Source organism: Agelaius phoeniceus, chromosome 11 (genome assembly GCF_051311805.1).
Source record: "Agelaius phoeniceus isolate bAgePho1 chromosome 11, bAgePho1.hap1, whole genome shotgun sequence".
NCBI lineage: Eukaryota > Metazoa > Chordata > Aves > Passeriformes > Icteridae > Agelaius > Agelaius phoeniceus.
In genome coordinates this window covers 15,703,657-15,728,958 of record NC_135275.1, presented here as the reverse complement: position 1 = coordinate 15,728,958, position 25,302 = coordinate 15,703,657, and the positions used below count along the sequence as shown (strand labels likewise).

At 40.4% G+C, this 25,302-nt stretch overlaps 1 protein-coding gene across 1 annotated transcript in view; it reads right to left on the bottom strand.

The window, feature by feature from the left end:
* PTPRG (protein tyrosine phosphatase receptor type G) overlaps positions 1 to 25,302 on the bottom strand; it is a 394,652-nt gene that overhangs the window by 181,099 nt on the left and 188,251 nt on the right. The window contains exon 3 of the mRNA XM_077184351.1: positions 1,940 to 2,119. Within this exon, the coding sequence (XP_077040466.1) occupies positions 1,940 to 2,119 (180 nt within the window). The remainder of the gene's footprint in view (positions 1 to 1,939; positions 2,120 to 25,302) is intronic.

The following is a 25,302-nucleotide window of genomic DNA, read 5'->3' as shown; positions in this document are numbered from 1 at the left end:
AGAAATCAGGGCTGACAGCAAGGCAAAAAGAGTCTTCACGTTACCAGTAAAAGGCCATAAGTTACCAGGAAAAGTGACAGTTACTGTTGCTCTGAGAAGCAATAACTTGTCAGCAAAAATCCATACCCCAATGGGTGAGGAAATCAAATATAGCAGCAGTGTTAAAATTACCCAGCAGAGAAGACTGAAGCTTCAGCTTTCATTGCCAACTGTGCCAAGACCAGAAAATCTGCTGACACTTTCCAGTTCAACAGAACAAGGCTCTGGCTTGTACCAGCAACAGTGTGGCCAGCAGGACCTGGGCAGTGACTGCCCCTTGCACTTGGCACTGGGCTCACTTTTGGGGCCCTCACTACAAGAAGGACATTGAGGGGCAAAGAGTGTGTCCAGAGAAGGCAACAGAGCTGGGGATGGCTCTAGAGCACAAGTTTGATAAGGAATTGCTGAGGGAGCTGGGGGGGCTCAGCCTGGACAAAAGGAGGCTCAGGGAGGATCTTCTTGCTCTCTACAAGTCCCTGAAAGGAAGCTGCAGCAAGTGCCTAAGATCCAGCTCCAGCAGTTCAGGATCTGAGCAGGAGTTATTGCCCCTCAGATGAAATGGAGTGGCAGACTGTAGCTTGTTTTCCTTCACTGCAAAGCAAATCCAGTTAACATAAACCACCACCAAGCATAGCTGGGGGTTCTGCTGCATTACTTGGGGTTTTTTCCCAGCTTTACTGAGAAGTGCTCCTGTTTGCTTTGTAATCCTGACTTGGTTGCCCTTGGTAGCAGCATGAGGTTCAGGCAAGGTTGAATGCTATGGAAATTTGGTGCTTAATTAATCTACTCATGTTATGTACCCTGCCCTTTATGGTCAGAGAGGCTGTTTGTGGTAATCAGCAATAAATGTAATTAAAAAGACCTGAAGAAAGTGATGGTGCTATTCTTCTAAGAAGGATGTTAATGCTATCCTTTACATGTAACAGTAACATTGCTGCACATACACTGCAGCTCAGATGGAAGTGCCCTGGGGTTGATGGGTGTATCTGAGGTCACACTGTGTACACAGCTGAGCCACAGCTCCAGAGCAGGTACATGCCCTGGGTCCAGCTAGCCCACCTGTGACAGGGGATGTGGCACAGAGAGCACTGTAGAGATGCATGTCAGATGTTAATAAAGATAAAAATATACTTCCAATAAATAAAATTGAATTAATTAGTGGTTTAATCCAATTCCCTAAAAATACTTGACCTTGTCAAATGAAGAGGGTGGCCTTATAATTTCTGCTTTTTACGTTTTTAGAATTAAAGAGTAATCAAATGCATGCAGCTTTGCATATAAATCAACCTTGACCTTTCGTTGAACTGTTTTGGTAAAAATAAGCAGTACTCATGCCTGCTCTTTTTTTTCTAAAAGCCAGAACAGACAGAGCAGAAAAGGATTCAGTTCAGTGAAGAACACTGTGCTATAATCATACCAGAAAAACATTAATAAACCCCCACTACTCTGAGCAGTTATTGCTCTTCCTTCTCTAAAATCTTCCAATTTCTAAGACCTCCCCTCTCCTTTCCCCTGAGCCCTGCATCTCAGCATTCTTTTGGATTAGGTGTTACAGCCTCCCAAAGCTGATAATTCAAGGTTACACCTTGAAACTCTTACACTGCCTTTTATTCTGAGGAATAACTGACTACCAAGAGAATTAGTTTAGACTGAGAACAAAAAAAAAAAAACCACGAAAAAAAAGCAGCCCTTAAAAAAAATCCCTTAAAATCAATCTGTAGAACTAGCTCTGCAGAGAATGCAGAGGCAGAGGTAGGTGGCTCCTACTGAAAAATTACATTAAAAAAAAAAAGACAAAAAACCCAAACAACAGAACAATGAAAAAGGAGGAGGTTGGAACATGGCTTGAATTTCTAATTGACTGCAGTCAGGCTATGGAGACAAGCAGAAGAGAACATACCTGTTTTTCCTGTGTTTTTCATCCAAGTCTTGTTTGAAGATTCATTGTCAAAACCATCCAGCTGCAGCTCTTGATACTCATCTCCAACGTGTGCCAGGTGGTCGATGATGTCTATGGGGGACTGGTGAGACCCCCCACACTTCTCACTGGACGTCACCCAGTGCTCAGGACCATAGGTACCTGTGAAAAAACACCAGTGTCAGCATCCCAGTGGCTCCACAGTGCTGGAGAACTCTTAAGTGTGAGGATGAAGCACTTAAGCTCCCCAGGTAACTCCACCACAGTTACAATTCCCACGTTTGAAAGAGGTTAAGAGTTTTTAACTTATGAGGAGACTGAAATCCTTTGGCTTTGTGCTGTGTTCCAACTTTGCCTCTGGCAGTAATGAACAATGGCCTTTTTTAAAGAACAACTATTCTATAAAACTTTCTGCAGTTCCCAAGCTCCTCCCGTGCATATGTTATCAATTACCACATTGCTCCAGGAACTTCCCTAAAGCTCCAGCCTTAATATATTACTGTATAGTTTATCCTTTCATTATGGACAAATAACATAACAGACACACATTAACTTGTGTTCTTGCAATACTATGCTGAGATAATATGATCTTTATTAATGATCTCATTTCTTTTGGAGGTTTTGAAGCCAGAAAATAATAAAAGAAAGAATTAAACTAAATGCATGTTACTAAATTTGAAGAAAACAACAACGGAAAAAAAATTACTCTGGAAGAAGTAAACAGGACAATAACCTCTCAAGAATACACAGTATATTTATCTTGTTGCTATTCTTACATGAGTTTTCTGGTTTGGATGAACAATTAAAATAATATGGATAAATGAAAGGTCTGAGGCAAAGACCTTGTCATCTACACCACATACCAGCCCAAGATGTACTAGAACACTAGGGACCCTCAGCACCACTCTTAGGAGGATTTAAAATGAATTTCAAATTTTTCTTATGACCTGCCTCTCCAACCTTGAAGTTGTATTAACAGAGACTGAGAGCTTATCTTCCTATGAGTGCAAACAGTGGTTTAAGCTCCTGAAATGACAGCATAGATTTCTTGTAAAGCACTTGTTGCTCACAGCTCTTTAAGTGCTTTACAGCAGGAATCAGCCACATTATTCTCATGTAAAGACAGGGAAGTTGATGGCTGAGAAGGGAAGCAACTTGCCCAAGCTCAAGTGCTAAAATCAAGTTACAACCCCTCGCTGAACTCTGCTCTCATGAGAGTCCTGATGTCACACCTGTGTCACACCTCTGAACTACACAGTCAGCAGGTCTGTTCAGTGGGCAGCCAGCAGGAAACGAGGCACCAATGTGCATTAATTACCCTTGCATCTGAGCAGCATTCGTATATTCAATTAGTGCCATCCAAACCCAGCAGTTGGGAAGGCCAGTTTCTCTGGCCTCTGGGTTTTAATCTGTCTAGTTGCAAAGTGCATTAGTGCTGTCTTCTTGTGAGCTGATGCAGGACATTTAATCAATAGCAAGATTTTGCTATACTCATCACACACAAATGCTGCCTGGTACCCAAATGACAATAAAAAAAATTTACTTTCAAGTACAATTAGACAAAATTGCAATATAGTTTAAAAATCATTTACATCATCTGCCCAGGTTAAAAATCAGTTTTGTTTATCTCGGGCTTCAACTTATATTGTCAGCAAGAGCTGCTTTCAGCTATTTCCCAATGTGGCACAACCAAGGAGAACAGAATTATTAAAACCCCTACATAATGGAAACCAAATGTCTTCCACTCAAGCACAGCTATTTTTCTCCAATCAGGATGCTCTTAGTAATTGGTCTGTAGTGAGTTAATTGGAAATTCAGATTTACTTTACATATAACCTTGCATCTACCCCATGAAATTTGGGAATTTGCTTTAAATATCTAGCACTACACATAATCAAACCCGCCAGCTCTCGTTTTCTGGCTTTGTTATAAACAAGGGGTGAGCTTTTCAAAAGCACTCTGCCCACAGAGGCTATCGCAGTGGTTTCAGCTGTGCATTCAAAAGGAGCTGTGCACTCCAATATTTCTTTTATAAGTATTCTGGTGTCAATGAGGAATTTTTTTCCTTTTTTTAAGTAGGCAGATTTATTTTAACAGAGACTGTAGGGTTTCTTCGATGTCACAATTATTTATTTATTTATTTATTTTAAGTATAACCAGTTCTCAACCTATTTGCAGTGAAAACTGCCTTGTCAAAATGAATAAAATAAGCCATAAGGGTAAACAAACAAACCACCATGTTGAATTAAAACCTCAAGTGACTTAGGTACCTGAACTGACTCTTGCTGAAATGTAGTGTTTCACAGACTTTTGAAGGCTTTGTTTCATTTTAAAAAACAAGTCTTCTCTTTTTTTTCTTAAATTAATTTAACTTGCTTGAATTAATTTAATAGCAATAAATCTCTTTTGATAAACACAATAGCTTCACTTGCTTGTACATCTATAATCTAACAAAATAAAGCCTAGCAGTATCTGTTTTTTTCATGTGACAGGATAAGTTTCCATGCATAAAATGTTTCCATACTCGTGCTGAATTATTAAAGAAAAAAAAGAATCTAATGCAATGAAACTCTCTCAGCAATTCAAAACCTCAACTTAGTGCTGGTGCTGTGACTCCAAGTCCTGACATCACAAATTACAGTCATAAGGCTAAGCTCTGATTTAGAGGTTCAAGACCTGCTAGTTAAAATCAGCCCAGGATTTTATAAATGCCTGGGCTTGCCATTAATTTCTTTCACAGGTTTTTGATATGTAAATGACTACATGCAATGTGACCTGCACCATAATGGCTGCAGACTGAGACAGATACAGGGGCCACAAGCCCAACACCTCCACTCCCAGCAGTGCAGAGCTGGGGCTGCCCCAGCTTTAACAATGACCACAGAAAGGGGAAGGCCCACGAGGGGAGAGGAAAACTTCTGAGCTTGAAACAAAACTAAATAAATTATAGCTCCTACCCAGGAAAAAAAAAAGGCACTCAACAACCTATAAAATGTAATCAAGAATAGTGCAGTGTGATTCACAAATTCCCAGGTGGCCATCAGAAGGGTTCAGGCCCAACTGCCTGGTTTTTTTCCATGGACATTCAAGTGCACTTTCAATTAAAACTGATCTTCCACTACAGATTTCAAATTAATTCTTCTTCCAAGTGTCTCATGCTCCAGACATCCTTGCTTTGCAAAAAAGCCCTATATCATTAGAGGAGGAAATAGAACACTTTTCCAAGCTTGCAGATATTGATTACCTATTCCTTCCATCAAAGCACAATTGCCATTCTGCACTGTATAAATCTCTTCAGCGTTAGACACTTTATAAAGTACTGAGAATTATATCATTAATCATTTGCAGTTACACCTGTCTTGCTTTATTGAATTCTTTGTTTTTTAGAACTTTAAATAAATGCTTTTAAATAAAAACATGACACTAAATAAAGACTCTGTTTCACTTAAACCTAGTTAAAAAAAGAAATCCTGTAATTTTGTGTGTGACATTTACCCATCTGAAACACAGGAACTTATGGCTATTTGTATTTCATTTTTCCAACAGTAAGCATGGTGACTTAAATCAAATAAAATTTCAAATGAATTTGAGTTGGCCTTTTAAGGCTGATAAATAATTCGGTTTTCAGAAGCCAAGAGCCCACACCTGTGTTAACAAATAACACAGATTTCCACTGAGATGGTGGGACAACCTGCAGGCAAAGGTAAACAACAAGCAGCCTCCTCCTAGAGCTGGAATATTTGATGCAGAGGCAGCACAGAAAGAATGATAACTGATAATGTTTGGCCTCTGCAGGAACCGAAAAGGGAACCATGGGTTTGGGTCCAACAGCTGGGGCAGGAGGGCTGGGCCCACCCCAGATCACCCAAATGCAAGAGCAGGGTGTGCTGGGGTGGCAGCCAGGTCTCTGGGAGCTTGAACTTTCCTCTGCTGCAATCAGAGACAAAAGGGCTCCCCAGGCTGGGAGGAGAGCTGGGGTCTCACACACATTTCAACCCACACTTCTCGCCAGAGATGTTATCACCCATCCTTGTCTGAAATTACCTGATGCTTCCTAGATTCTTTTCTCATGCAAAATCATTCTGTCAATGACTGCAGTAACTTTAATAGTTTTTTAATACACTGTCTGCTCCTTAAATATAATCCAAGATTACTTTTTTCTTCTTTTTACTGTACAAAGAAATGAGCGGTCTTCATTAATGAAAAACCATTAAAGTAATGTATTCTGCCAAAATCTAATTAAAGCTTGTATAAAAACTTCCACTTAAAAAAAATCAAATGTATTTGTTTTTCTCACACAGAGAAGGTGTTTGTTTAAAACATCTGTTATTAAAAACATTGTCGTTTCCTTGATTTTGCATAACTTTTTAATTAATGGATCAGCTACTCGGATATAAACTGGTCTGTAACAGATATAACTTTACACAGATATAGTTTAACAGAAACTAGCAAATTTTGAGTCATATGATTTTCATCATTCATTCATAAAGAAGCAGAAGTATAAACTTTTTTTTTTTTTAAATTTCACTTGTTTTCTAAACGTTTTTACAAAAATGTGATTTTAAATCTCAGGCCTGACATGGAAAGAACTGGTTTAGAGGCTTTAATTTTGGAGGTTTTTTATTAATTGCTCTTGGGTCCTTTTTTTAACAGAATTACCTCAGACAACTCTTTGTCTGTACTCAATGCCTCTTTACTTTTCATTTCTGAATGAAAATGGTAATAATGATTGCAAAGCAATCAAATCCCCTCATTTCTGCAATTAGCTTGGTCATTTCATGGAGACATCCTATCCCATCATCTCGATATGGGAGAAAATTCCATGTTTCTCTTAGAACAAAATCCAAGCAGTTATTAGGGATGGACAGAACAAATTAGTATTTCCTCTTCAAATGAAAACAGAGGTCCCAGTCTTTGCTTGCACAGCTCTGGAGGGGCAGCCTACAGACCTCAAGGATCACGACAGGTAAAAACCTCTGTAAATTTTACAGGCTCTGGATAAATGGAGGTGCTTCCCTTTTCAGGGACTGGCAGCTATGACCTGCACAAGCATCCCAGCATTTAGCTGAGCAACACTACAGATCTGAATCTCTGCCCTACTTGAACTGCTCCATCGCGAGCCAAATCTCAAGAAACACTGAAATGTCACCATCAGCAAACAAAATCAGTTCCTTTCTTCCACACAGAGGAAGAACAAGGAAGAGGTGCCCTTGCTCAGCTACAAAGTAATGAACTTCAATAGCAGGCTGGATTTTCAAACAGGAAAAATTGTTTTAAACAAACAAGTATCAGTGAAATTCACTACAGAAGTGAAGCATTTTAAGATCCTTCAGAAATCTCAGTCCCAGGGCTCCTCTCTGTTATTTGGAACCAAAAAACCTGAAGCTGTTACTTGATGCCAGAAGATCTCATCATCACTGTTTGCTGTTTAAAAGGAGCTGTATCAATAAGTCCAGGAAGGTGCTTAAGCCATGTAAATAGTGACAGGAAGCAAGGCAGTACTGCAGGTCCAGACTGGCTGAAAAATCAGCCTCCCTTTGCCCTCTCCTCTCACCTGCAGTCCCCTCCTGGGGAAGCAGAAAAAAAGTGAAATCTGTAGGATGAAGCTTAAAGACTGCACTTAGATACAAGGCCGAAAAAAATGATTTGAATGACATATCTCTTGCTGATTGATTTAGCATGAGGCTGCAGAGGTAAAGGTATAAAAATCCCTGAAAGCCTTGATAAAAATCAGTAGCATCTTTCAGAAGTCTTCCCATTGCAGAGAAAGCAGCCACGTTGTTAAATCATTATATTAGGGGGAAAAGTTGCTGAAATTATACTGTCTTGCTCTAAAGTGATGGCATGCCAAAATCAAAGGGATGGAGAAGGAGAGCCTGTAGTTAAGAGTTCACAGTGCTGCTTTGAACAAAGATTTCCTGCCCTGGGGGAAAAGGGCTTTTCATTTTATTATTCTCTGTCATCACTCTGTTTAACATGAGACACTCGTGCTTGCAGAAAATTCCAATTACTGCTTGAAAAATGAGACCGAATAGCAAGGGCAAGATCCTGAAGAGCTTGCTGAGACACAAACAGGTCCAAGCAATCTGCAAGCTCAGTACAGGGAAGCTGTGCAAGCCTTGGGAGAGATGCAAACAACCAGGGACAGTTTTCTGAGAAGTCAAAAAATCTGAAAGAAACAATCCCCAGTAAGGCATATCTTAACCAGTACTTGTTGGAACAAACACAGAATCCAGGAAGATGGAACAGAAAGGGGCTGGATTTAAATAACCCTTGAGCCAGCAGCAGCAGCACAGAAGCACCAATGCCACCAGAGCTGCAGCTCCAGCACTGTCCAGCCCTGGGGCTGTGGAAGGAAAGCTGATCTTCAGAACCCATCCTGTCAGTGGTACTGTCACACTGCCAGGATGTGGCAATCACAAAGAGAGGCTTTAAATCATGCTCCTAAATATAAACTATCCAATAATGTCTGCAGCTTTTAGACTGAAAGACAGAGTGCCATGCATGTTCTCCTGAAATTTTCATATCCACAGATGCTACAGTTATTGCTGGGTTTTTAATTAAACTTCCTAACCTTCAATTACCTTTGGAGAAGTTTTGAATGTGTTTTCAACCTTTGCATTCCTTAGTGAACTATTCTCTATTACACAGTCACAAAGCAGTGGGGTTTTTTTTATATATCCCCCCCCATATACAGACTTTCTGCATCCCAATTTTTATCCTCAAAAAAGTATGAAGCTGCCATGAATCTTGTATGAAGCTCCCACTGTACCTATCAACCTGCCAGTGGCAAAATGTATGATAAATATCCAACATTAGGAAACACCAGGACCTTAGGACAAACATTGCAGGAAGCTCAAAAAAAGTGGAGAAAGTGTAATTACTAAAACAAGCTTTTTCCATAAACATTTCAAGTTTTAGCATTTGTGAGCTGAATAATTTACCACCACACAAAAGTGAAAATGGTACTAAGTTTAGCTGTGCTGGCAAAATAGTTTGGGGCTTTTTCAGGGGTGTCTCACATAATAAACTCTAGATAGTCTTGCCTAATGAATTTAACAACTAATATTTCAAAATTATTTATACTGAGCACAGAGCACAACAATATCAATAAAATTATTATGCAGAACTCACTGAGTGGGAGGATAAATTGTGGTATTGAAAGTGCCTGCTGGTGGCAAGTGACTGAGACAATGTATATCTACATCCTCTGTTTTTTATCATTTTCTACATTTTTAATAAATGTATCTGACATCTCACACCATTCATTTCATAACCGTCAGAGGCCTTTTAAAACTGCTCACCCTGAGCTGCATATAATAAACGAGGTGATAACTTACAATATAAGGAAAAAACAGGAGATTAATTTATATGAAGGCATCGTAAATTATCTTTCTTCTATTCTTATACTAGTTCAGTAAAGCCCTGTGAAGACTAAGGACAGACATAAAAATAGATTTTTTCCTAAATATAATTTTGAAAAGTATAAATCCTAATGGAAATTACAGAATGAAGATGTATTGCAAATCAATGCAGTAGCTGAGTGAGAGCACTTTATGTTGTTGGGAGGAAGACACAGATTTTAGTAATGGGTGCATTGGACAGGTCACATCCAGGCCAAATTTCTCTGGAGAAGGGTCTCTCTTTTCAACTATGCTTTTTTCATTTACAGGGTAATAGCTGTATGATGATGGACCTTGAAAGGAGGGATATTTAATATTGCTCTAGTGCCACAATTCAGCAGAAGGAAGAGGGGCTCCATTCTTCCAAACCTCACTAGCAAACAGCTGCTGCCTCAAAAAGCTTAAACTGAACAACATAAGACAAACACAATATAAAACATCTCAAACTTGAACAGATGCATTCCCCTGGGCTAACCTCCCCTTCTCTGTAACACCTTGCTTCATGCTTTTTCTCCAAGGCCATCTTCCAGAGCTGGCACTAACACACCAGAAAGGTGATCAACCTTTCCATGAGAAAGAAAAAAAACCATCATTTCTTGCAGAGAGCAAAGATAAAAGAAGAAATGAGTCTGGCATTTCACAGAATTAAACATATGAAAAAGCACAAGCTCATATAATGTTGATGTAAACCATGGTTCCATCTGTGCTACTCCAAGGAGAACGCACAGCATGAACAAAGCTCTGAGAAAATAAATCTGAGCAAACAAGAGGAAGAAAATGGGCAAGAAACTTTCCCACCCAAGAGTTGTTGGATGCAGATGGAGGCTTTGGGGGCTTCAGCAAGACTTTGTTGAAAGAAAAGAAAGCAAGAGGACCTGAATTTGGCTCAGTGCTAACTACAGCCACCATTGCCAACACCAAGAGTAGGCAAAAGCCAGGAAGACAAGCAGCCAGCTTGCCACCCTGTACCTGTGATCTCACCAGTGCACTGCAGGTGACAGTCCCCACAGGATCTGGAGCTGAAACCGGGGAGCAGCCCTGGAGCATTTGCTGAGCTGAAACTGTGGGAGTCACACCTGAGGCTGCAGGAGCAGTGAGGCAAGGAGAAAATGTGCAAGGACAGACAGGATGGGCTCAGGAACCCTTTTGTGGTTTTTGAACCAGAGATCATGGGCTGTTTGAGGGCTTGACTGAGACCCTGCTGAAGCATCCATGCTGCCATGCTGCTGAACCTGTCCAGGGGCTCAGACAGGAGCGCTGAACGGCAGTGACAGTAACACACCGCGACATTTACCTCAGGAAATCTAAAATTCCCATCTTGCTTCTCGTCTCCTTCCTACCACCAGGAGCTACATGCTCCATCTCACTCCCTTCCTTTCTAAAGGGAGAAGTTCACCTGTCTCATCAGAGCAGCTGCAAGGATTGCTCAAAACTTCAAGACAGCTATGGAGATAAAAGGCTGTGCAAGACTCAACTGTCCCACTACAGGTCTTGGTGCCAGGGTATACCTGCAAACACATGTAGAAAAAACCCAGTTCCAGTTATTTCTCAAAGCACCACAGACTTGAGTTCTATTACTTCTCACATGTACCCTTAATAGGCTTGATCTCACCAAAGAAACTACTAACGTAAATGATGCATCACTGTAACTTAATTACCTCCAATTTGGGTGGGTACAGGAACAGAAAGTACCTTTCCTTGATTCCCATCTGTTCCTCGTAACTAACCAAAGAAGCCCTCCCCAGAGCTCTGTCTCTGAGAGCCAGCATGGAAAAAAAAAAAGAAAAGGAGGAGGAAAGACAGGAAAAACTGTATATTTTTATTGAATTTTTGCAGGATGCAAGTTAATAAAACACCCACAGAGAGCACAGAGCAATATAGAAAGGGAATAAAGGGAGGGAGGGCTGATATCAATAAAGCTTATCCAGAGGCACTGGTGAAAGTACTCATCTTTTCAAAAGAAACCTACTACAAAAATGATTTTCACTTGTTGCTTTGGCTGAGGTTTACAAAAAACAGAAGTGTCCTAAGTGGAGGGTGGATTTAAAAAATAAAGCCAGGAAGATAAAATTATCTGCTGTTGAAACATGTCACCCTCAGCTTTTCAAAACCCCTTGTTGATCCTAACCTGACCAGAGACAGCCACCAGATTAGGACCTCATTGTTTTAATCACATCACAGAAAACACTACAGTGCCCAAAGTCACTCATCAAATCTTGACAAATACGGCCTTTGCTGTGATATTGCCTTTTTAGGTGAAAATCAACTTTTGCCCAACTAAGTTCTTAATGGCATCTCTGTTCCAACAGCCTTCTCAATCCAGCTGTCCCTGTCACTAATATGCACCAGTAAAATGGCTCCCAGGAGAGTGCTGGGAGATTGCTAGCTTTTACTTAATGACACATCATGAACCCTGCCCTCAACTTCTATTAACATTCAGTCTATGTTTCTACCATTAATTTAAGAGGAATGAAGGGGAAGACAATAAGCAGCCCTAGTGTCCAGCCTGAGGTACTCCATCAGAAGGCACTGCTTCTGTGGCTGACAGAGAACATTTACAACCAGTTCTCTCATTTTTGTTCTATATCTGTCATTTCCAGTATGTTACACTACATGGCTTAAACTGCTCCAAACCAGCTTTACTTTTCCATTAGCAACGTCCAGAGTCAGGATAAAAGGAATAAACAAACCTACCCCCCAAAAAAAACCCCAAAAACCAAACAAAGCCAAAAAACTCAACAAATCAAAGTCACGAAAGGGACCTAATGTTCCTAATGTGGATCTTATTTGCTTGTATCCCTTCTCTCCAGATGAGTTTTAGGTAGTGACCCATCAGTGCTGGAGGAGGGCACTGGCAGCAGCCCCTCTCTTGCCCCAGACCCCGTCCCTTCTGTCAGCCCCACCCTTTGCAGGAAAATGCACACAAACACCTGAGCAGCTGCTCTGGGGGAAAACCAGCTGCTGCAGAGAGCTGGCAGCGAGGAACTGCTGCGATGGGTGGAGTCAGGGTGAGCACTGCAGGAGATTCACTTCCACAGTACCTGTGGTGCACATTCAAACGCTAAGTTAAATAAAAATAACAAAAGCTACCCTAGCTGGGATAAAAGTTCTTTCCTCCAGCACCACATGAACCGTTCATTTAGGGACGGTCACCCCAGAGTGCAGCTTGCAGGCTTTGGGATGCAGCTGTTCCCAGGGTGAGCTTTCCCCAGGGCAGTGTAAGGGCATCACCTGTTCCTCCACCTCACTGCCTGCTGCTCCCACAGCCTCCCAGGGAGCATCTTCCCTTGCTGCCACCAAGGATGCTGGGAAGCAGGGCAGGTGTTCCCACAGCCCTCCCTGCCCGGTGTGGGGAGGGCAGCAGCCAGCTCTGAACAGCTCCCTGTGCTCTGCAGTCACAGCAGCGATTGGGCAGCCCGTGGTGAGACACACCATAAAATGGAATCTGGAGTGTAGCACTTCACTGTGAAATCTGTAAGATATTGGATTTCTATGGTGTCTGCAGAGCACATTAGAAGATCATCAGCGTCATCATGTCTTTTCGAGACAGCCATAATTATTCAGGCTGTTACTTTATCTCACCAGTGCTTCTGAGAAACTATTCAATATTAGCAAACTCTCACTAAAAACAATGTTTTGGTTGAGGGACTAATCTTCCTATCGGTACACAGCCATACCTGGGCTTATCTACATTACCAATTCCCTGCTGATTGAGTGGATTCATTAACAACACAATCTCTGGTGACTGAAATGAAGTCTCATTCTTCCTATCACCGGTGCCTTGCTGTTTGCTTTTCCTTCACAGTATGCACACAAGTAATTAACTTACTATGCTCCGCTAGCTCCTGACACATTACTTGGCATAGAAAAATTCACGAGCAGGTAGTTAAGCATGCAAAATATTTTCAGTCAAATGAACTTCATAACAAAGCTATTTTAAGGAAAAATGCAGCTCTTTCTGATACAATGCTAACAGACAGCACACTGCCCATCCCAGCGGGAGCTTCTTGAGAAGTAACAAAAAAATGTATCATTTTTACCATTTTTGCTTAACACGTAGAAAATTTCTTTAGGGGGGAAATAAACCTGGTAAGCAGTAGATGCTCACTGAAAGGACGAGCCTGGAGATCAACCTGATTGTCTCTTGTGGAAGCCTGATGTAACAAGGACAGACACAGGATTCACATGGTATAAAAGAAAATGGGGGAAAAAACCAAACAATGCAAATAGGACATTCAATTCAATGCAGCATAGCTGAGATTACAGGTGTCTGAAAGTATGGAAAACCAGCACATTTCGACTTTTACAGCAAAATAAAAAAGGTAAATTGCTATTTAAAGCATGAGTGCTTTTAAGCCTAGAGAAATGGCAGTGAAAACTCCCTAAATAAAAAAAAATGAAATTTATTGTATGCCCCACCTAATGAGTCCACCGAGGAACATGACTTGAAATATTTAAGTCATTTCAGTAATGTCAAGAAGTAAAACTGGAGTAAAATTACTGCTGTATTTAAGGTTAAGTTACAAAGAGATGGTGACTTAGGATGGAAGCAGTGTGGGGATGATGGGCAAACCCCAGTGCAGACTGGTGTCACTGATGTGACAAGATTGGCACTGAGTTTGATAACACCAGGACTTTCCTTTGAGAATATAAAGATACTGCAGCCCTTTGGAGCTCTCCTCTGATTTGAGCCTACCCTAAATGATGATTTTTATCACACCACAGTATTTTTCTAGTACCAGAGGCAGGGAAGCATGAGATCCTCACACCACACTGATGCAGTCCAGCCAGTGGTGTACAAAACAACATCATTTGCTCTACAATTTCCTGGTCCTTTCTTTAAGCCAATAGTAGCTGAAAGTCCAAAATATATGCAAAAATACTTGACGAAAACCCAGAAACTTGGTTGTGTAAAGACCCATTCACAGTAGTTTTCATTCCAGCTTTGACCTTTCAGAAATTCAATGACTGTATTGACCTAAAACACTGGTAATTGTGACCTTGAAGTTTCCTTCTACATAAGGAAAAAATCCTTAAAAATCCTTCTGAAGTCCTGGAAAATGAAACTGTTCTTTTCCTCAGTTTTTTGCAGAAGACATTTGTTTCTTTCCTCTTCACATGCCACAAGGCATGTACCTTTGCCAATCTCAGACTGTTGTTTCGGCTCATTCGGTCACAAAAGTTAGTTCCTCATGTTCCATCACAGCAATTTTTGCTTGGGACAAAAGAAATGGATCTGCGGAGGACAGAATTCACCGTGATTTGTGTATATCATTTTCCTCTATTCTTGCACTGCTTTCAACTCAGCTCATTTAAATATAGCTCCTGTCATACCCATCATTTTCAGTTCACCTGTTATGCAAAACCACACACTCCAACAGAGCAGCCTTTGCTGCACAGTTTGTACAGATTCTCTACTCCAGGCCTGAAATCCTTATTCATTTATGAACTAGATGTTCCTTGAACAGTATTTCCAGTTGCTTAACTGGCATGTTAATGCACAGAATTGAAACCAGATTTTGTTTTTTTTGGATTTTCATCAAAAATAAATTATCTCACTTAACCTCTGGCATCCCTGATAGTTACCCAGGTCTGTAAACAGTTCACTTAATCAAGGAAAGCCTTGTAATGTTTCCAAAAGACTGCTGAAGCTTGCTCTGTTCCAGGGGGAGGAATCTCAGGTTTTGTTTGGTTTTCCACTCTTAGAGTATCAGTGAAAACTAACAGGTTTTCATGCCAGAATAAACAGTTGGATAACACATACTGACATGACAAGCATGAGTCACCACTCTTCATAAAGCCACCTCTCAGAGCCTTAAAAACAGTTTTCACCTTGTTCAGAAAGGCATTGAGTACTGAAGAACTCAGATCTCAAGTAGTCATTGTGTGTGGCTTTTTGGCTTTGTTTTCTAAAGGTTGTTGCCATGTTTGATTGCTCTCCAAGTTTCAATCTGCAGCTTACATCTTACACCAGCCCAGCAGGTGTCCTGCCCAGTCCTTGTGTGCCTTCCAGGTGATCTTCAGGACACAGCATCTTCCCTTGATGGAGATGCAGACTTCTCAATCCAGACACTTGCAGAGGGTCTTCATCAGGAAAGGCAGCTGTGCAGGGTAAATTTTCTCCAGAGGGAAGGTCACCCACTGCCCAGGATTATCATTCAGAGAAGTCAGCCAGGCTGGGGATGCAATGATAACACAGAATAGACCCAAACAGAGCCCTCCCCTGCCCTAATTAGAGGATATTTCTTGGATCAGAAATGTGTAAAGGAATCCTGTCTCCTCTAAATCACAGATATTCTCTAAAAGCCTGAATTCCTTCTTTCATCTCTGATGGAATTTGTCAATGGACTTTTAGTATCCAAAAAGCAAAGTTCAGGGGGGGAAACAGATCAACAAATTTAGCCTAAGTACCAAACCCAAATATTGAAAACTGTTCCTTTCTTCCTTCAGGTCAACCCTTATTTGTTTCATCTACAAAAATCCAGATACTGACTGTCTCACTGTGGGGACAAGATCAATTCCTACTGTGCTGAGCAATGCACTGTTGCACTTGTTTGTATTCCTGTGGTATCTGTGACCTTACACTGAATCCAGGAGGAGCCTTTTGAGGAGCAGATAGACTTTCTGGTTTTATTTTGCTCAAAGTAAAACACAAAATAGATTTCAATCCATGACTGGAATTTCTTCCCAGTACAAATGTCTAGGAAGAAGTTAGGAGTATTCAAAGTATTTTAAGGCAACCACAGCAGCAGTATTTGGGAACAAGGACCAAAATATATAATTAAACACAACCATCCTGATTATAGAGCATGTCTTAAGCAATTTAATGACTTTATCAAGGCCATAGTTGGTGGACTCAAGAGACTGAAGTCTTGGTCTCATGAGAATAAATTATGTCCAGCATTTTTAACTAGAAACTTTCCAGGGTCTGTGGTTTCAGAGGAAAATCTGGAAGTGCACACACACACATACACACACAAAAATTACCATCTTTTCTCAATCTCCCCTGATTTGTTTTGTTCAGTCTCACTACCTTTGAGCAACTGATCCTGGCAGTATTCCAGAGTACATGACTTTATTGACAAATACAAAAAAAGAATCTAATCCAGGGGGAATAACAAAAGAAACCAAATCCATCAATATCAGGAGCTGGGCTAATAGACATGGATCCACTTGGGTGTCCAAGGGCCAAACACCTTTCAGTGCTTGGCTTGGAGCCACTTCCATTGTCCTTATAAGCAAATGAAAATCCATGGATTGCTATTTATCTCAGAATGGGGGTGACACCTACATTCTAGATGACACCTATAAACTTCATACTATCTAACAACAAAAAACATGGTGTTTTTTTTGTTTTTTTTTTTTCTGGAAAAATAGGATTTTTTTAATCTTTTCCAGGCCTTTTTCAATGAGTGCTTTAAAAGCACATACAGCACTCTGTTTCTTCCTCAGTTGTGATGTCCTGTCCTCTCAGACACACAACCTGGTGCACACCTTTGGGAGGAGATTATTTTCTAAGGGACAGAAGCTCATGCAAATAGTTAAACTTTGTGATAGTTGTTGCACCACTGCTTTTATGTCTCTTTTTAACTATCAGTGACTGATACTAGCTGTCTTTCACTTCTGGTCTCACTGGTCTTTTCAGGTTCTCACCTGAAAAAAAAAAAAGCAAGCAGGGCTTATTCTGAAGTAAATTCTGGATGTAACCACTTATAACTCCACTAACACAGAGAAGCCAGTAAATCAGTAGTAGAAGTTTATTAATTTAAGAGTTATTGAGACACATCTTATTGATCATTACTCACACTCAGCCTCCAGAGTTTACCTCACAGCTCCAGTTTATGCCTCGATTAAGTGGTTCAGAGAAGCCCTGGATTTTATAGCAGGCATATCATGTAGCATAATGCTCCTGGTATGATGACTTGCAAACTAAGCAGTGGATTTATTGCCCTAGAATAGACTTCTGTTTTACTCACCCCAGGCAGCCAGCACAAACACTCCTGAGTAGAGCTCACAGCTTGGAGCTTGGATGGGAGATGCACAGAGCTAACCCAGCCAACAGTGGTCTCACTTGTGTAGCCACACAATATCAGCTAACTAGACATTAGTTTCCATTTTCAGCATTCACATGTTTTTCTGAACATTTCTTTTTATAGGCTCTGATTCAGCAAAGTACTTAAGCACATGCTTTACTTTAAATAGCTGAATAATCCAATGTCTTTTCAGCAAATGTTTAACTTCAGTTGTGTGAATAGTTCCAGTTCAAGGGCTCCTCATATCTTGGACACTGAGCACTCACTTGTGTGCTCTATCCATTGCACAGATATAATATCATTCATGGGCTTCACATTATGTATTTACTAAAGTGCTTTGCTAAACAAGGTTCTAAAGCAAACATGCCACAGCCAGAGTTTATTTAATAATGCTTCTACAAATTCAGCTCTAAACTGTTAAGAATTTTTAACAGGAAAAGTAACCATAGGACTTACTTCAATTTCTCTCATATCTCTACCTTGATTTAGCCCTGACTACAATTGTGGCAACATGGTTTAACAAAGCATTAGGATTAATTTTTCTCAACCCATATGAAAAGATGTGATTGCTTCTAAAATAAATAAAAAAAAACCAAACAAAGAAACACACCAACCTGAAAAAATAAAAATATGGTGTGTAAAAACTACCCCTGCAGGGGCTTTTCCTCTCAGCCCATATGTCACACAGAGCCATGGTCTTGCACAGGGGCTGGGATCACCTTGGATGGAGAACTTGCCTCTCTGTTTACAACATTCCAAATCCTACTATGCATTTCATCTCTGAAAGATTGTATTTAATTACAAAAATATGACCAAAACATTTTGGGGGGACTTTTTATGTGACTTTTTTTCCCCCCAGTCAGCAATACCAGGAACAGACATTCAAGCTCCTCTCCCATAACCACTGCTGCCTTTTTACATGGAAGCTGATGAATTTGCCTCTCATTAGAAGACTCCAGCTGCTGTGACTTAAGGAAAAAACACCAAATACTGTGAGAACAACAATAAAACTCCCAGACCTGGCAGTGCTGCCTCACCCCTATGGGCCCCTTTTTATTCCAAGCTGCTCCCCACCAAACCACACAGTGCAGGGTCCCTTTCTACTTTGACAGCTACTGCTTAGATGCTTCAAAATATGGTAGCTTAAATTGTTAGAGAAAGGAATGCCAGAAACCCCCAACTCACCAACAGCCAGTTCTCAAAATTTGTTAGATTAAAAGGCAAAGAATGAAATTCACACTTTACAGGCATCTGCCCTCAGAGCAGAACATCTCCCTTGCCTGGCATTAAGTCATTATTTCAGATGAAAGTCCCAGCTCAAGCCCTGCATGTAAAGCAGGTTTATGTTCTAAGGTGGCCAGAGAAGACAAATTAAAGAGGGCAAGAAATCTAAATAGAACCAGATGCATCTGAGAACAGAAAGAAACTAAAATTGCCTTAAAAGATAAAAGGATTAAGCTCTTCTGACCAGTAGCTGTAAAATGTGTAATGAATTTAGACACTTCTTTTCCAAAGGAAGAAAGCTATTTGATGAGATAACTATTATTAAGATATAGCATAATAACTACAGTGTAGAAAACTGGTCATTAGTTGGGGCTTAATTGCTCTTCCAGTTGGTGAAGAAGCAGTAATTACTATACCCAAAAAAGATCTGTATTTCGAGGTTACTTGCTTTTATGCATAGAACAAGAATACTACCTTGATATTAAACAAAAATTTAGCCAGAACATATCCAGTGTCAGCCCATTGGAACTGAACACTGACAACTGTATAACTCCTGTAAAAGTAAGAAGGAACTTTATTATAGTGAGGAATGCAATTGTACATTATTCTGAAGCAGGACTCCAATATTATAGTTATTCACTGTGGTCTCACTTTTTGCCTGTTTTGTTTATAAATATTTACCATGTACTATCTTCATAAAATAATTGCTATTCAATGTGCACAGTAAAGAAAAGACATTAGAGATCTGGCTGTGTGTTTTTCCATTCTAATCTGTATGACAATGTATTAATTCAGTTTTTAACACGCAGTCCTTACAGCTGGATGTCCTGAGCTTTCTTTGCCAGGTTAACACAGGCAAACATTTACAGAGGAGCAGTATCTCTGCTCCTGTGGCTGCCCTTCCAACACAGACCCCACTGGGAATCTTCTTATGAGGGATTCCCAGTGCCTGTAGGAGTTCCAGGACATTTTGGTGATATTAGAGAGGATTACCAGAGACTGCAACATTTTCAACCCTCAGTACTTCTTCACAGGGATATTTAAAGAGTCTCTTAAGAGGTAGCTTCTTAATTGATACATAAATAAAATCTGAATGGAAGTGCTGAGCTAGGAAAGTCTTCACCCTGATATTCACCATGAGAAGCCCCACCAAAGCTCAAGATGAAAAGTTCCCATGCTAACAGGGCTTTTTTTCCAGATTCACATGGCACAACACCTCTTCAAGGGGTAAACAGCCTCATGCTTTGGAGTCTGCAAGGCACAATCAGGCCCAGGTCAGCTCTCCCTTGCAGACTTCCAAGGCTTTGGGTAAAATCACTGCAGCCTCATCTCAGAGCCAAGAGCTTCCTCCACCAATGGCACAAGGACATCAAGCTGTAACAGAGTGCCCCAACCACTCCTGTCCCAAACAGCACCCAGGTTCACTAATGCTAAAAATGATGAAAGGAAAATTTCTTTGGATTTATCATCAGCATCTGGCTGGGATCTGCAGCACCCACATAAGTACAACCAATTTGGTGATATCACCTCATTCTCTCATAAATCATGGCTGTACAACAAGTAATGGCAGGACAGCCAAGGTTAGAAACAGTAAAAACTTTTAGGCCAGTTTTTATTTAATTTGATTGTATTCCAAGATAATGATACCCCTTTAACTATGGGAAACATGCTCCAGCTGTTCTCCAGAGCCTCCATGGGCTTGCAGTTTCCTTCCACGTACAATTCCAGATGTTAACAGGGACCCTGGAAGGCCCCTGTGACCCAGGTTTCTTGTTCTCAATCCCTCACCAGGGAAGCCTACACCAGCACTGAAAGCTGCATCCAGCCCCAGGCACCACACAAAAAGATTTAAATGAGATTTCAGCACAGAGGGTCTGCTGCAAATCCTTGCTTTGCATGAGAGATTGGCACCATTCCAGCATTCTGAGCCCAAGGGATCAGGGAGGGTCTTCTAAAGCCAGAGCACCAAGCCCAGATCTGCTGCACTCTTGTTTTTCTGCATCATCTGTAACCAGAGTAACCTCATGGGCATGGCCCAGGGCTCTGTCCTACACAGAAGTACATAAATATGGTTTTTTGGAACTCTGAAACTCATGTGAATGAGATCTCTCTGAGCAGTTTTTGGGAACTGACACCACACAAGTAGTTGGCTTTTCTGTTTTATAAACCTCACATATATTTTTATCAATTAAAAACAATTTTCAAGAAAAATGAAATGTTGGAGATTTCCTCTGTGATCGTATATGAAAAGGCATACATATATAGACCTTAAACATCATTAAAATATTTTTGATGTAGATTTTGAAATCCCTTCAATGAAAAAACCCCAAACCTCTGATGCACAAAACTATGAATTTTAAATCCTGGAAGATCATTCTGTGATAATTACTAATCCCTTTCTATCACCCAGATAAACTTAAGGGAAGAATATTCCAAAGGAAGAGATAAATGTAGAGTAATGTGCTATTCTGCTTTTACAAACAGAATAGATTCAGCATCTAGACTTGCACAGAAGTAAATTCCAGTTCAAACAGATTCTATCACTTTCAACTTCATATTGCTTGCATTAATCTCACTTATTCCTTTATATTTATAGAGGGTTTTTTTAAACAGGATCAACATTAATAGCATAGCAGATCAAGTATTATTCCAAATTTAAATAAAATCTGTTCATCATTATGGTCATTAGGTAATGGTTTCACCATTAGGTATGGTTCCTTTGGGACCATAGTAAACATTAAAATTCAATTTATTTAACATTTACTGCTCATAAAAAAAAGAAAAAGAGAGCATCATTTCCTTGCAACAATAGCAAACTCTTGGGGTCACAAAACTCTTGAGAACCAGGTTTAAAAAAAAAAACCAAACCAAACAAAACCCACCACGGTTTGAAGACTAATGAGGAGCTGAAGAAAGAACATAAACATACACAGGATCTCCTACATGGGCCGTGTGCCTCATCCTGCAGCTTCTGATTTTCCTCCTGCTGCAAAGGCCGTAAGGCAGGGGGGCTGCAGCCTCTTTGAGCTGGACCCTGCAAACACCTCCCAAGGTGGGTGCACAGCCCAGTAAGTGCAGATTTAAACCACAGATAATTGGGTTTTTTCTTAGATGGCATTCATGGACTCCTCATGCAAACCCTTGGATCCCCAAGGGTGCAGAAGCCCAAGCCTGGGCAGGTGGCTGGGGGTGCTCTGTGCGTGTCCCGTGCTGCAGGACAGACAGACCCTGGCACACAGAGCTGTCCTGGGCACAGCCAGCACTCTGAAACAGCTGGCTGAAAACCTTTGTTTTCCCAGTGATATCTCTGCATCATTAATCAAGCTCTGACAAATGCCTTCTTTTACCTAAATTGATTTTCTTTTCCAAGCTCCCTTTGTCAGCTGATTTGCTAAGTGCTAGAGGACTGCACATCTCGCCGACTGGAGCTCCCCTGTGTACTCATTCTCCTCACAGGTTCCCCTGCAGAACTACCAGAATTTCACTGATTATTTTTCAGTAGACACTTTGTTAGACTACTTATAAACATACTGACCTAATTGCTTTTAATTATTTCAGTGGAGTCCTGCTTTTACAGTGGCTATTTCCTCCCACACAAAAGGAGAAATACTACTGTGAGAAGCATGGAAAAATCCATAGCCTGGGCTTCTCTCTGAAGCCTAAATCAATCAGAAGTTTAATGCACACTGTAAATGTTTATGTGCATGTGTTGCTATTGTGCATGTATGCAAGCATTATATAGGCCTCTTTTACATCTATATACATCCATTTATCACATAAGCCAAATGGGGCTAAGAAGATTCCAAAACAAATTAATTCCTAGTTTTGGAGACAAAGTGTTTTCTTAACAGCCCTCTAAGATCCAGACAAATCTGGTGTTTTCACATTCATTCCTGGCACATGTTTAGAAAATTGCTTAAATTTTAGATATCCACCCAGCCTATTCATACCCACAAATATATTTGTGCAGGCTGTCCATATTAGCAAAGCTGCTGGAAATAAATGGAAGGGAAAAATATACAGAAAGCCATTTTCTCTGCATCTACCCTTTAGCAGACAAGCTGTCTTCAACCAACATAAAACCTGCAAAATATCTCCTGTGAACATCAGGATGGGTTGGACCATTAATCCAAGTGAATGTCTTTAGGAGAAACAGTTCACCAGCAAAGTGAAAAAGATGTGAAGTTCAATAGGGAAATCCATTGAGGGACAAAACTAGAAAGAGGTGATACATATAAGTCTGTCCCAAGCACACTGCAGAGTTAACTGCAAGGAGATCTCTAGGTGTATTTGTAATTACCCATTAAAAATGTCTTTTTCTCTTGGTTGACATTTTAAAACCCAAATATACTAAAAAGAGGTGGAAACAAAAGAAGCAGAGAAGTGAAAATTAGAGCAGATGGCAGAGGCATGAAACAACTTTGCTAACTCCTCATTTTGCTCTCCAAGGACTGCACAGTACATGCAAGACCACAGGATCTAAAGAGGAAATACCTATGCTGATAACAGCTTGCTGCCCAGAAGACAGCAATATGCTGAAAGCAAGCTTTAAGCTTCCTTCAGATTTGATATTCAAATACCAAAGGAAAATTGGTATTTTCCACAAATAGAAATAAGCTCACTTTTGAGAATCTTTTTCAGCCACAGAGTTTTGTGAAATGAGCAGCTTGTGTGTTATTCTCAACATTCAGTTTAATATTTTTCGGCAAGGGAAAAAAAAAAAAAGAGGCAGTATGTAGCACTTCAATTAAAACAAACAAATCAAAACAAAATAACACCCACGAGATGTCTGTGAAACTGTCCCTCCTAGTATGAAATAAGATAAGGTTGAAACAACCTGCTAGCTAAGGTGTTCAAAATCCTTTGCAAAAACATTTTGCAATATCATTTGCTTGCAACAAAGCAAATTCTTATCTTGACAATTACTTAAACATTTTCATAGCATTTTTAAATAACTTTCTTCTGGTAAGAATCTTCTCTTAAAGTTGCAAATGAATATCTCAGCACAAGACAGCATTCAAAGTCTGACTATTCCATCATTTACCATGCCACTCCCAGTGGTTGGATTATCCCTGGCACACAACTTGACATCTTGGAAGAAATTTCCCAAAATTCAACCAATGCCATTCCACATACCTGTTGTTGTTCAGAAGAGGGGCCTCTCCTGTCAAAAGGGTTTTTACTATGGGTACACACAGGGAGTTTAGATCAAGTCCCAGCTAGATAGCACTGCTCAAAGATCACAGATGACAGCTCCTACCTTCAAGTGTCCACAGTGAAGGGATTTTTTGGAAAGTCAGCTTCCAAAAATTTTGCAAAACATTCAGACTGGGGACTGAACAAGCCCTGACCCCAATTCACCCACTGACAGTGCAATCCCACTACATTGAAAACATCCTCAAAAGAAGCTTTTCAGTGAAAGTTTTACCTCAGTCCTCAGTTCTTGTGTCTGACATGATGCAAGCACTCAGGCTGCAGGAGAATAATTCATATTCAAGATGTAAAATGTGCTCTCTCTCATTAGTGCATCTTTTGGGTCTCAAGCCTTTTGTGAGTGCTGTTACTGTACCATTGATCACTGCCCAGCACTGTAATATACAGTGATCCTTCAGGCTGGGGGAAAGGTATGTGCCAGTCAGGTTTATGAAGCCTATAAAACTTTTACTGGGCTTGTAGCACAACCAAAAAGAAAGGGAAAAATAGTTATCTAGAAATGTAATTACATCTAATTATATGGCTTCTGTTCTTTGAGACAGCTCTCCAGGGCAGTCTAAGATTACTGAACACCACCTGGCTCCCTGGATCAAGGGAGGACAAGTTTTTTGAAACCTCAATGGCAATTAATAGAACAATTTCCTCCTGTACACGAGGCTTTTCTAAACATGGTGCTGTTAGGCCCTGACCTTAGTGCAGAGGCAGGTTCAGAGGTGGAAGAAATGCCAGCAAATTCTGCAGGGCTGTTCTGCCAGGGCTGGTTCTCATCACCAACCATGGCCTCCATCACCCACTGGCAGACAGTGACTGATGCCTTATTTCAGGCATTTCTTGCAACCCTCCTGCTAAAAAAGGAACAGATGGCTCCCTTTGACTGTAATATTTCCACCCTGCTACCAAAACCACCTCCTCCTGATCTGCAATTAGAAACATGGGATTGCTGAATCCCTCTATCCCACACTGTACCATTCAATTTGAACTTCTTTCTTCCATTTTAAATGTTATTTTATTTTCATGAGGAGACAAAGGTGGCAGGATTTGCCATGGATACACACAAGTTAGTCAGTGGGGTTTGTTTAAAAAGGCCAGTCTAAATCGAATTAATCTAGTCTAATATGGGGAGCATTTTCAGCAAAAAAAAAAAAAAATTGAAAAGTTCACATGTTCACTTTGATCAACTGCAAAATAAATATTTTATTTGTCTGTTCTGAAGAAAAACTTCATCTTGCAGTGGAGTTATATTTCGAAAAAGAATTAAGTACATGCTTCAAAGAAATGCTTTGTTTAGCTGAAAAAGTTTTGGCCTGTTTACATTTCAGCATGAATAAATGCTATTATACTTTCAAGGCTGATCCAGTGCTTTTCCCATCTCCAACCTCCTCTCCCTTATTTTGCTGCTTGGCCACTGTCTCAAAAATGAACTATGACATAACTACCCAGGGAGGAGATAATCCCAGCTACAAAAAATTAT